At 37.4% G+C, this 13437-nt stretch overlaps 1 protein-coding gene across 2 annotated transcripts; it reads left to right on the top strand.

Moving 5' to 3' along the window:
• The first annotated feature begins 1347 nt into the window (after positions 1–1347).
• LOC107816889 (protein NETWORKED 1D) lies at positions 1348–9070 on the top strand. Of its 2 annotated transcripts, none has more exons than XM_075237776.1 (6): positions 1348–1526; positions 1765–1832; positions 1951–2114; positions 2233–2505; positions 3038–7143; positions 7780–9070. In XM_075237776.1, the coding sequence occupies exons 4-6, from the start codon at positions 2403–2405 to the stop codon at positions 8896–8898; spliced, it is 5328 nt and encodes a 1775-aa protein (XP_075093877.1). In that variant the 5' UTR covers positions 1348–1526; positions 1765–1832; positions 1951–2114; positions 2233–2402; the 3' UTR covers positions 8899–9070. The 2 variants fall into 2 exon arrangements, with proteins under 2 accessions (XP_075093877.1, XP_075093878.1); XM_075237777.1 differs by having other exon boundaries at positions 1349–1497.
• Positions 9071–13437: the final 4367 nt, after the last annotated feature.

Below are 13437 nucleotides of genomic sequence, written 5' to 3'. Positions count from 1 at the left end.
CTCAAATTCGATCTATAAAGAACGTTTTTTCTTAAATTAATCTTAGCTTATACAAATTTGAATTAATCAGTGAGATTACTAAAAACCAAAAATCACTTGAGAAATGAAACATAAATAGGAAGAGAAAAAGAAAGAGAATAAAAGGGGTGATTGAAGAGGGTATGATAAACGTGGGCCATATAGAAATGAAGAAGAATATTGTGTGTCTTGTGACGATTGAAGAGCCGTGGGCGTTACCACCGGCCAAGACGCCCCCACTTTCTAAAAGAGCCCACCAACTAGTTTTCTAACAAGTACTGTAGGAGTGCTACTTTATTCGTTTTCCACATTATTCAGATTTTGGCACCACGCATTGTGTGTCGATGCTGACCATTTTCCAGATGTGCGTGCTCTATGCCTGATTTATTATAAGACTTTTATTTCATCGTGTAAAAATATATTATTTTTGTAATCAACTTACCATTATTTTACGAATATTTATTACATCTCACCGGTATACGTACAAATAGTTATCCACCAAAAGTTAACCTCGTATAAAAATTATTTTTCAATTAAAGATAATTACAAATAATTTTAAATTAGTATTGATTGGTAGAAAAACCTATACAGTATATTTATTACCTATTATACAGTCTACAGTCTACTTCATAAGTTATGTCTATATTATTAACATTTTATTAATCCAATCTCAATCTTTCTTTCCCATCAACAATCATGCGACAAAGAATTTTGTAAGTTTATTTTTGTGGGACTTCCCTTACTTCGTGTTAAAAAGAAAATCGGAAAGGAAAAGGGGGTAAATTGGTAATTCTGAATTGGTGCGCAGTCATTAGAGTCAACGTTGGAATCACTGTAGAGTACAGACACAGCATCTTCCAAATTTTCCAAATCCAAAAGACAATCTCGTCATTTTACATGGTGTAATTATGTCATTTACCATGTATCCGCAGGCAATAAATATATACTCTCTGTTTTAAATTAGACAAAATATTTTTTTTTTAGTCTGTTTCAATAATAAGTGATAAATTTTTAAATTTAAAAATAATTTAATTTTAAATTTTTTATTTTATTCTTAATAATTTTTTTTTATAATTACACAAATATCATGGTCTTACAAAACTTTTACTCCTTAAACTTTTAATACTATAAGCTTCAAAATTAATTTTTCTAATTTTAAATTCCGTATCGAATCAAACTATTTCATAAACGAATGGGATTAGTAAGAAATTACGAAATCTCAAACATAAAATAGGACAGGCGTTACTCCTAACTGTGTCTACTTTTTTGTCTCTTTCTTGTCTTTTTTGCCCCTGCTTTTCTCCTCTTCCCTACTACTATTGGACACTTTAGCTCATACAGTAAGTATCCCAGCGAAGCGTATCAAAAAGCCAAAGAAATTCCAGAGATATTTGAGAGAGATCTAACTGCATAATGGGTTGATACAGAAAAAACATAAACTAATAGAAAAATCAGAGTAATTGTTCAATTTTGCGGCTGGTAATCCCATTTTTGTTCTCCTTTTCTTGGTAATTTCTTATTCTCAAAAACATGAATTTATTCCATGATCATGTTAGTTTTTTAATTCAGTTCGAGTTTTTGTTGACTCTCAGTCAACCCTTTTATGGCTTTCTAATGTTTTATTGATCAAGCTGTGATTTTTAATGTATCCTTAAATTTGACTTGTTGCTTCTGGATTAAGCAACTACTTGTTGGTCTAGTATTGTGAATGATCTAACCCAGTTTTTTTCCTTTTTTCTGATTCAGTGATCTGCAGAGTTTGTTCAATCTTATGTTAAAAGACCCTTCTGTTTAGATTACAGCTCGTTGATCAGGTAATTTTATTCCTAATTAGCTTTTTTACAGTCTTTTTAGCCTTGACTATACTAATTTTTTTTTTGTAAAACTTGTTGTTTTATTCTTTAATCTTTATGTCCTTGCTTATACTTACAGGGAGTAATAAATCAAGATATGTAAGACCCATCACTGAGCTTTGAATTGGCTGTCTCAAAGTTCTAATATATTCCTTTCAGAGGCCATATTTTTTTCCTGGCTTATATTTGAGGAGCAATATGCATAATTTGTTATATGAAAATGGACTTGGATTTCAGTAATCTGTAAGTTTCCTCCTAATTATAGATTTTACAGTCTATAATTCGCCTCTACAACGTCAAATTTTAGTTTTAAACTGTGTGTTTCATTCCTTAATCTTCATTTTCTTGCTGTTATCTACAGGGACTGATAGAACAAGACTTATAAAATCTATCATTGAGCATTGAATTGGTTGTCTTGAAGTTCTAGTATATTCGTTTTCAGAAGTCGTATATTTTTTTCCTGGTTCACATTTGCCGAGTCTGGACTACATTTGAGGAGCAATCTGCATAATCTGTGATAAACTAGCAAAGATGGCAACTTTGTCGCATCAAGATTCTCGACGCATGTACTCTTGGTGGTGGAATAGTCACATTAGTCCCAAAAACTCAAGATGGTTACAGGAGAATCTCACAGGTACTGCTGTTTTCTTTCTTTGTTGCGGGAATAGAATTTTGCTTATGCTAGAGTTATCTAAGGAGAAATTCCCTGTTCTTTGAGGTGGTCATTAATGGAAGAATATATTGTTCTAGCTCGGCCTTTATTTCCTTTTAGTGAGAGTACTTTGCATGAAGCATTGATTTCGTGCCCACGCATCGTTCATGATTGTATCATTGTGGTAATGATTAAGGAGATCTCGCGGCGATCAAGATAGGATGGAGTGCTCTTTTTTAAATGTCTATCAATTTCAGAAATGGTAACGTCGTGTTATCGATCAAAAAGTCTTACAGGGATAGTAACATCGGTGTTGTTTACGAGGTGGAGTTATTGTTCTATTCCTAACATGCTCTTGATGGCTTTAAACCTCAATGCCTTATGTGCATTTCAGTTTATAAAATTTTGCAGATATCATCTCAAAATGTGGCTTCTCTTTTTTTCTCTAACTATTTCTCTCTCATATGGTGTTTCCTAAACAACTTCTAATACAATTCACTGTTCGCTTTGCTAGATATGGATGTCAAAGTCAAAGGAATGATCAAACTCATAAATGAAGATGCCGATTCTTTTGCAAGGAGAGCGGAGATGTACTATAAGAAACGGCCAGAATTAATGAAATTTGTAGAAGAATTCTATAGAGCATACCGTGCATTGGCTGAAAGATATGATCATGCAACCGGGGTGATCCGCCATGCCCACCAGACCATGACGGATCTAGGACTTGGAGACGATTCACCGGCGGGTTCTGATCCTCAAACACCGGAGCTAACCCCAATGCGCGGTCTTTTTGAACCTGAAGAGATGCAGAAAGGTGCTCTTGGAGTCGCTGCTCATGATCTCAAGAGCAATGGAGCATTCACAGATGAGTCACACTCTGCGATGAAAAGAAAAGTATTGAAGCAGCGCAATGATTTATTTGCTGATGGAAGGGTTAGGAAGGGTCTGGATTTTAGTGAGACAGAGGAGAAAGCAGCAGGAGTGCAGACCAATGAGAGAAACAGTTTCGAATCGCGAGCACTTCCAGATTCAGAGTGCAAGGTTGAATCTGAGGAGATTCTGACATTGAAGAAAGCTCTTGCCCGAGTGGAAGCTGAGAAAGAAGCAGGCCTTATTCAGTACCAACAGACATTGGAAAAGTTATCTCATCTGGAGTCAGAAATATCTCGAGCCAAAGAAGATTCCCGAGGATTTGGTGAACGAGCGAGCAAAGCTGAAGCTGAAGCCCAAACCTTAAAGGAGGCACTTTCTGCATTGGGAGCTGAAAAGGAGGCTAGTCTTCAGCAGTATCAGAAGTCCTTATACAGGATCTCTGAGTTGGAGAACACCGTCGCCCATTCCCAAGAGAACGCTGCTGTACTTGGTGAAAGAGCTGGCAAAGCTGAACTTGAAGCCCAATCTTTAAGAGAGGATCTCGCTAAGGTAGCAGCTGAAAAAGATGAAGCTCTTAAGCAGTATATGCAATCTCTTGAGATAATAGCAAAGCTCGAGAACAAATTACAGTGCGCTGAAGAAGATGCAAAAAGGTCAACTGAGAGGGCTGAGAAAGCAGAAAATGAGGTTGAATCTCTCAAACGAGACATACTAAAATTGACTGGGGAAAAAGAAGCTGCGGCTCTGCAGCTTCAGCAATGCTTGGAAACCATCTCCACTTTAGAGGAGAAGCTTTCTTGTGCCAAAGAGGAGGCCCAAAGGTTGAATGCAGAGATCAACGATGGAGTTGCCAAGTTAGAAGGTGCAGAAGGGCGCTGCCTTTTATTAGAAAGATCCAATAAATCTCTTCAGTCTGAGCTGGAATCTCTGGCACTGAAGATGGGTACCCAAAGTCAAGAACTTACAGAAAAGCAGAAGGAACTGGGAACATTGTGGACTTGTGTACAAGAAGAACGCTTGCGTTTTGTTGAGGCTGAAACTGCTTTCCAAACTCTGCAGCATCTGCATGCCAAAGCTCAGGAAGAAATGAGGGCGCTGGCTTCAGAGCTTCAGAACCGGTTACAGGTGTTAAAGGATTTGGAGACTCATAATCAAACATTGCAGGATGAAGTCCAGAAGGTTAAAGAGGAGAACAAGGACCTCAATGAGATAAACGTATCGTCAGCTATATCTATGAGGGATATGCAAAATGAGATATCTAGTTTAAGGGAAGTGAAGGGAAAACTCGAGGTAGAGGTTGAGCTTCGAGTGGACCAAAGAAATGCTCTTCAGCAAGAAATCTACTGCCTTAAGGAAGAACTTAACGATCACAACAAGAAGTTATTGTCTATTGTGACACAGGTGCAGGCAGTAGGCCTTGACCCAGAATGCTTTGAATCATCTGTCAAGGAGCTGCAAGATGAAAAGTCAAATCTGAACGAAACCTGTGAGAGGGAAAGAAGTGAAAAAGTAGCTCTTCTGGAGAAGCTACAAGTGTTCGAGGAGCTTCTTGAGAAAATCTCCATTCTGGAAAATTCACTGTCAGATTTGAGTGCTGAACTGGAAGCTGTGAGAGGAAGTTTACAGGCATTAGAAGACTCCTGTCAATCTCTTCTCGAGGAGAAATCTGCACTTCTCAATGACAAAGCCACTTTAACGAGTGAGTTGCAAGTAACCATTGAGAATCTGGAAAAAGTCTCAGCTAAGAATACCGTTCTTGAGAATTCCCTTTCTGATGCTCATGTTGAGCTTCAGAGTTTAAAGGTAAAATCAAAGAGCTTACAGGATTCATGTGAAATACTAGTCAAAGAGAAAGCAGATCTTGCCTGTGAAAAGGAAAGTCTATTTTCTCAGTTGCAGGCTGCACAAGTTGCACTGGATGATCTGGAGGGAAGGTATTCAGGACTGGAACAGAGGCATTCAGCTTTGGAGAAAGAGAAGGAATTGACGCTTCATGCAATGGAGGAGCTGAGGATTTCTTTAGATGAAAAAATTTGTGAACACGACAGATTTGTCCACATGAGTGATGCACGGTTGGCTGGTATGGAATCAGAGATGCATCTTTTGCAGGAAGAATGTCAATTAACTAAGCAAGAGTTTGATAAGCTGCTCGAAAAAGCTACAGAGTCTGACATTCTCAACTTCACCTTACAGACATCCACCCTAGATCTTGAAGGAAAGGGTTCTTCTTTGCTGTGTGAGTATCAGAAGCTTTTTGAAGCATCTGCATTATCTAAAACTTTGATTTCTGATTTAAAGCAGCAGAATGTTGAACAGAAAATGGAAATGAAATCCTTGTTTGATCAAGTTAGTACTCTGAGAAATGGGATATTTAAGTTGCTGAAGGCTCTTGATATTGTTCCAAACCATGCATGTGAAGACAGGAAAGACCAAGTTCATCTTGACCATATTTTTCATAGAGTTGAAGTTGCTAATGAATCATTCTACAAAACTGAGGAAGAAAATCACCAAAGGGCTATTCAGATGAATGTTCTTGTCACATTACTGGAGCAATTAAAACTAGAGGCGGAGCATCTTGTTGCTGAAAAGACAATTATCGGGCAGGAGTCAAATATCAAATCGGCGCAATTATTGGCGTTGCAGAGTGATGCAACTAAACTCAAAGAGGGTAGTGAAGAACTGAAATTAAAAATCAGGGAGAAAGATCACAGAGGGGAACTGCTAGAAATTGAAAACTGTAACCTGGCAAAAGCGTTGCAGTTGGCAGAAGATGAGTTGAAGAGTGTTAAAAGTATGAGGGATCAGCTCAGTCTTCAAGTAAATGACGGCAAAAATCTTTTGTTTGAGAAGGATATTGAGCTTCAGGGAATGGAAGAGAAGCTTTATCTTACTGAAACTGAGAAATCTGTGTTGCATCAAATTTTGAAGAACTTGAGCAGAGAACTAATTGGGAGTAAAAGAATTCTGGAGGACCAAGAAATAAAGATTCTAAAGTTGTGTGCTAACAATAACCAATTGAGCACAGAAAAAGCACACCTTTTTGAGGCCAGTCAATTATTGAGGGAAGGACTTCAGCAATCTCGTGGAGAGCTTGAAAAACTGAAAAATCTGTTGTTTGAGAAGGAAATTGAGCTTCAGGGAATGGAACAGAAGCTTTATATTACTGAAACTGAGAAATCGGTGTTGCATCAAATTTTGAAGAACTTGAGCAGAGAACTAATTGGGAGCAAAAACGTTGTAGAGGACCAAGAAATAAAGATCCTAAAGTTGTGTGGTGACAATAACCAATTGAGCACAGAAAAAGCACACCTTTTCCAGGCCAGTCAATTATTGCGGGAAGGACTTCAGCGATCTCATGGAGAGCTTGAAAAACTGAAAATGCAGGAGGAAGCATTGCATACTGAGCTCCATAAGCAATTGAATGAGATTGACGCACATAAGTTAGAGATGAGTGTGCTTCTAGGTGAGTTGCAGGTCTCAATGTTCTACCAAATCCTTTACGAGCAGAAGATTCATGAGCTTGCACAAGCATGTCAAAGCTTCGATGTTCAGATCACTTCAAAGGATGAGGACATTAAACTTCTGAAAGAAAAAGTGAAAACTTTGGGTACTGAAAATGAAGAGCTTAACACTCAACTAGCTGCATATGGACCTGCAATCTTGTCTTTGAGCCAATGCATATCATCCCTAGAGAAACACTCCTATTTGCACGGGAAGCCCAAAAAGCCTGATACTGAGGACACAAAGGTAACTAACTGCTCCTACACAAATCCTCTGCTTGGCTTCTTTTAGCTGGACACTAGTAAGTAATAGTATAATATTAGAAAGCTCCTGGAATAATCTTGTCCATTAATATGTTAATTGGTTGCTGAAATATTATATGCATGTATGTATGTATGTATGCATGTGTATATATGTTAGTGTTATGCCACAAGATGCTTCTCAATCGAAGAAAAACACATTCTCAATTGTATTTTGTGGAATTTATTTCAACAGTTTTATCATCTTCTATCCTCTCCATCTCTGTGTGGTAAGTTGCGATATGTTAACTAATATATGATGGACCTTGATATTTCGCATAGACAATATCATGATCAAGCTTAGGTATTTATTTCCACGAATTTAGTGACAAGAAACTTCGTTACTCCTGGTGGTGATAAATCTTCTAGTGTAGGGTAAAAATATCAGAAATATTTGTGTACAAAAGTAGACCCGTGCATGATGCTCCTGCAACTTGAAATCTAGGGAAATTAGATTAATGCAGTCTTAGCACTGTATTCTAAAGGTTATTCTGAGGAATTTAAACCTTAGAGATATGTACAAATTGAGGTTTTCTGTTTTCTATGTATAGGTGAGCTAAAGATTATCTTGGCTTATTTTCAGGACATTGTTGTAGCATATCCAGTTGACAGCTCTCATTTGGAAGACAATGAAGATGCTGTGGCGACCGATGCATTTTTGGACCTGCACGGATTGGAAATAAGAGTTCGAGCTGTTGAGAAGGCATTGGTCGAAATGGAGCAGCTTTTGGGGCAGGAAAACGTTAACATGCAAATCAAGCTACAGGCTGCAATGCAACAGATTGAGGAGTTAAAGTCAAAGAGCAGCCTCCGTAAAAGAAACTCAGCACCTAAATCTGAAATATTTGAGGCAGAAAGTGGAATATTGACCAAGGATATCATGCTTGACCACGTATCCGAGTGTTCGTCCAACAGAATTGGCAGGAGAGAGGAACAGGCTGAGACTAATAATCTAGTTTTTGACCTATGGGATCCTGCCAATCCTACTGTTACTGGTAAAGCAAAGTTGGATGATACTCCAAATGCTGAAAATGATATTGATTTCCATAAGCGTGTCATATCAGTGAAGACAAAGTGTCAAAATCCTGCTTCAGATGAGTTAGGTGAGAAGGATTCGAGTGAGGGAAAATTGAACATCTCAAAAAGATCAAGAGAATCCACTCAAGAGGGAAACAAGAGGAAGGTCTTAGAGAGGCTCGATTCGGATGTGCAGAAATTGACGAATCTTCAGATCACAGTAGAAGACTTGAAGAGGGAACTTGAGATTACTGAGAAGGGGAAAAGGGGTAAAGCTGTAGCTGAATCGGAAACTCTCAAAGGACAGCTCAATGAAGCTGAGGCTGCTATTCACAAGTTATTCGATCTTACTGGTAAGTTGATGAAAAACATGGAAGATAGCTTCGGGTCTTCTGATATGAAGTTTGCATTGGAGTCGGAAGAGATTGGAAATGTTAGTAGGAGGAGAACATCAGAACAGGCACGAAGAATATCTGAGAAAATTGGGCGGTTGCAATTGGAAGTTCAGAAGTTGCAGTTTGTTTTACTGAAACTCAACGACGAAAGCAAAGGAAATAGTAACGCCTCCGAGACAAAAAGAAGGGTTCTATTGCGAGATTATCTTTATGGCGGAGTTAGAAAAAGCAACAGGAAAAAGAGAGCTCCATTTTGTGCATGCATCCAACCTCCAACTCAAGGAGATTGAAGTTTTAAATGATGCATGCAGTTTACATATGTTAGCTGACTAGTTTATAGTTTTCACTTGTGTCCATATACTTGTTTTAGTTTCGCAATGAATATATTCAGAATCTTAACCTCCTTTTGAGAGAATTTGCTGTATATTCGCGTCCAGTTAAAAGATGCAGCGTTTTTATTTATGATTGTTTTCTTGTTTGGCGCTGAGTTTGTCTCAAATAATTGGGTTGTCCCTGTATATATTTTTTCAACATCAGTTACTTGTGTACATGAATTTGGATAAAACCTGATTGGCTGTATCATGTATGTATATTTGTCTCATGTATAATATCTTGGATAAAGCAAAATCTCTAAAAAGAAAACAGGTGCATTTCCTAGGTTGAAGCACAAAAGCGAATAAAGTACTTGAGTCAAATATGATTGCCGGAATCTTGGCATTATTAATTCCAGTTATTATGAACGTTTACGTGTAATTATCTTTTATGTAATCAGATGGTGTAAAAATTCTTTTTGCACAGTTAATGTATAAACGTTAAACTCTTTTTATTTGTGAATTGCAATCCCTGAGTATTAGATTTGTGGCTTTGTAAAACCCAGTGTAGCTGGCTTTACTACATTATTGGCTTTACTACATTATTGGTGGTAGTTTGAGTTGTGTATATCTCTAATCCTTAATACTAACAATTGATACACCCAAGAAACTGAAAAAGAAGTCCTGCAATTTTCTTCAAGTTACTTGTTACCAGGGCAACAATTTGAGTCCTTACTCCAATCCATCATTAAACCATTAATACGAAAAGGAAAGGAGAAAAGGAGAATTGAAAAGGAAAGAAAAACTAAAAGAGTGCTCCAATCTTGAATTGCTTGGCAGCAAAATTGTTACAGGAGATCACAACAATCCCGATCAGTTTCTCACGTCTGGTCTATCAAATTTGGAGTGAGATAAGGAGATTTGCAAAGCTAAAAAGGTTCTGTTGGCATGAAATAGATTTTTCATTGGCTTTGGAATAGTACTCGGAATTGTATGTAAGGAAATTTTGGGTCCACCCATAAGGGATACTTTAAGGCCCAATAGGGTTATTAGTCAACTCTAATATTCTCTATATAAGTACACTTACAGTGTACAATAAAACAGACTCTCAATAGTATTTTCTACACTCTCTTCTCCTAAAATCAGACTAGGGTTTAGACTGTGGAATTTGGGGTTGATCCAACACACTGTGACAACCACCGTCAACCAATAATTCCAGCTGTGGTTCATCCGTTCGTTCTGTTTTCGCTATGCGAACAAGTAAGTTCTTATTTTACAATTCACACGCTATCTAATGTGTTCAGTTTAACGCATTCCTTCATTGGTATCATAGCAATCCCTGGCATAGTGACTCCTTTTGTCACAATTATAATATTTCAATTTAGCAACTTTGACACGTTTGGGACGTCTACTCTTGCCTTTTTCAGTATAGCAGGCTGAGCTGGCTGAGCTTGAGGTGACCCTCTCTTCTTTCCCCAGTTCTTTTTCTTTGAATCGCTCTTGGTTTTGGAGGTTGTTGCCATGTGCAACTCAGCTATTGGCTTTGCAGCCTCAAGTCGTTCCTCCTCTAAGTCAAGATGCCTCCGGACATCTTCTAGAGTTGTTATTTTTCTCATTAAGGGTCAAATGCATTTTCATATGATCCCAAGAACTAGGTAAAGAACGTATGACAACTTGAATTTTTTGTTCATCAGTCAACACATGATGCAAGATCAAGAAAGCTAAAAATCCAAGAAATTCAAGAAGTCCAAAAATTCATCCAAGATTGGAATTTCTTTTCCTTAAAGATTTGGATTTCTTATTTCTTGTTTCCTAGTAATTTAATTTTTGTTTTAGTAGGATTATATTTGTAATTCTAGTCAAACTAGGATTGTTAGGTTGTATCCCATTCCTACTAGAATTCTTTTTCCTATTTTAGTTAGGATAGATTTTCTTAACCTTATTCTTATTCTAGTTTAATCAGGATTAGTTCCTTAACCTTATCAATTTTACTCATTGAAAGGCCTATTTAAAAGGCTTAATATGCTGAAAATAAAGATGGGTGATTAGTGTTTCTAATCTCTTGCTTCAAAATTATGATTTACTTTTTATTTCACTGTTCTTCCTTTATTCAATGCTTCTTGCAATCTTGCGGGATTGAAGACGTGTGGGTGATGTTCTTTTCATCTTACATTCTTTTAACGTGAGTTTGAAGTACACTTTCGCTAGTTTTGTGAAAAATCTTAGCGGGGTGCTTTTATTTTTCTCTCTTCTTTATACTTGAGAAGTGCAAAACCTTGAAAGTACATCAATTTGGTATCAGAGCGCAAGTTCCAGGTCCAAATTCTTAACTTTCCGTCTTATTCATCGTGTTACCAAACAAGAAAATAGCAAGTTCATGCTCTTCTTCAATGGATCTTCAATTAAAAATTCAGAAATTAAGAACTACAGTCCTTGAACGAGACAATGAAGAAATTAAATTGCAGCTAAATAGCTTGACGGAATCAATAAAGCATCTGACTGAATTGGTTGAAGGTTTGGTGCTTCAATCACCACATAACAAACCAGTGTTACTGCCACGTCTACCACTTTGGTATCCACCAATTCAATCACACAGAGCAAGATATATTGAGCATGATGAAGAGGTTGAATTCAATCAAGGCATAAGAGTACCAAGGAACAATGCCCAATATGAAAAATATTCAAATAATCAACGGAGTGAAGAAGACGAAACTAATGAAGATGTTTATCAAAGAGACAAGGAATATACATTGGATCCACAAGTTGAGGATTTACCACCAAAGGTTTATGACGATCCATTGGAGTATCCAGCCATGTGTGTCACTGAATTTCTGCCTTTTAGAAATGCTCAACACAATATTGACTTGGTTGTTGACTTTATCATTCCAAACAAGTCAGCATATTGCGTTAATCCTAAAGTCCATAAAAATATATTAGAACAAGAGGAAAAATTATCTATAAAGGAGTGGATAATAGAGCGTTTGAGTCCATATATTGGAGAAATAAGATGTCTTAACGTCATAAATATATGTGGCTATCATCAAAGTGATTGCTGGTGTACGAGCGATGCAATTGATGCATTCCCAAGAAGAGCGTTGATCTTCATGCTTAACTTAAAGCTAGACATGAAGTTGGTTCAGTTTACACCAATAACTTCATATAGTAAGTTGAAGTTGAGAGTAAACATAGAAATATTACATGGTTAAGACTTGGTAGAAAGTTAAAACTTAGAAAGTGGGATTTAGTTCGATCACATGCTAAATTTTCTTACAACGTGAAAAAGCTCTATAATATGCTAGCAAAGTGTAACTTGAAACCTGGTAAGCGTTGGGTCCCCATTCTTATTATAGAAAATCTTGCGCCATCTATGGAAGCTGTTAGACTCGAGGACGAGTCATTTTCAATCAGAGGAGAATGATGCAACATTAAGAAAGCTAAAAATCCAAGAAATTCATGAAGTCCAAGAATTCATCCAAGATTGGGATTTCTTTTCCTTAAAGATTGGGATTTCTTATTTCTTATTTTCTAATAATTTAATTTTTGTTTTAGTAGGATTATATTTATAGTTCTAGTCAAACTAGGATTGTTAGTTGGTATCTCATTCCTACTAGAATTTTTTTTTCTATTTTAGTTAGTGTCACGACCCAAATTTCTCTCCGTAAGATGTCGTGACGGCACCTAGTCTCTAAGACTAGGTAAGCCTAACAATTATGCGAAATAACTGAATATAAAGGTGAAACTCAACCTCAACATCTGCAATAAATAAGAACTGCGATTCAAAATAGTTAAAACTCCCAAAACCCGGTAGAAAGAAGTCACAAGCTCTAAAGAGAAAATGCTAAGTATCTCTATACATCAGAGTCTAATGAAAATAAAGAAAATAATATAATAAGGGTAGAGGGGGACTCCGAGGTCTGCGGACGCTGGCAGATATACCTTGAAGTCTCCACGTATGGTCTAGCTCACTTGTACCTGGTCTGGTAAGCAGTACCTGGATCTACACAAAAAGATGTGCAGAAGTGTAGTATGAGCACACCACAACGGTACCCAGTAAGTGCCAAGACTAACCTCAGTAGAGTAGTGACGAGGTAAGGTCAGGGCCCTACTGGAAATAATAGGAAACAAGGTAGAAGATATGATAATATAATGAAATGACTAATAAGTGAGCAATGAGAAATTACAGAAAGATAACAACACAGCAAATAGAGGCAAACAACAGGGGCGCTCCCGAGGTACCGCCTCGTAGTCCCAAATGTAAATACACAATAGAGGCATTCCCGAGGTACCGCCTCGTAGTCCCAAAAGTAAATATGCAACAACGACGCTCTCGAGGTACCGCCTTGTAGTCCCAAAAGTAAACACACAATAGGGGCGCTCCCGAGGTACCGCCTCGTAGTCCCAAAAGTAAATATGCAACAGATAACTAATGGGACAATGTAATTACAGCAAGGAATCCTACAGTTAAAGACCGAATACAAAATCAAGGAAGAAGGTAATCCAACTAAGCATGTTCCACAA

This window comes from Nicotiana tabacum, chromosome 19 (assembly GCF_000715075.1).
Source record: "Nicotiana tabacum cultivar K326 chromosome 19, ASM71507v2, whole genome shotgun sequence".
Taxonomy (NCBI): Eukaryota; Viridiplantae; Streptophyta; class Magnoliopsida; order Solanales; family Solanaceae; genus Nicotiana; species Nicotiana tabacum.
The sequence above is the reverse complement of the archived record's forward strand: the minus strand, read 5'-3'. Positions and strand labels throughout refer to the sequence as shown.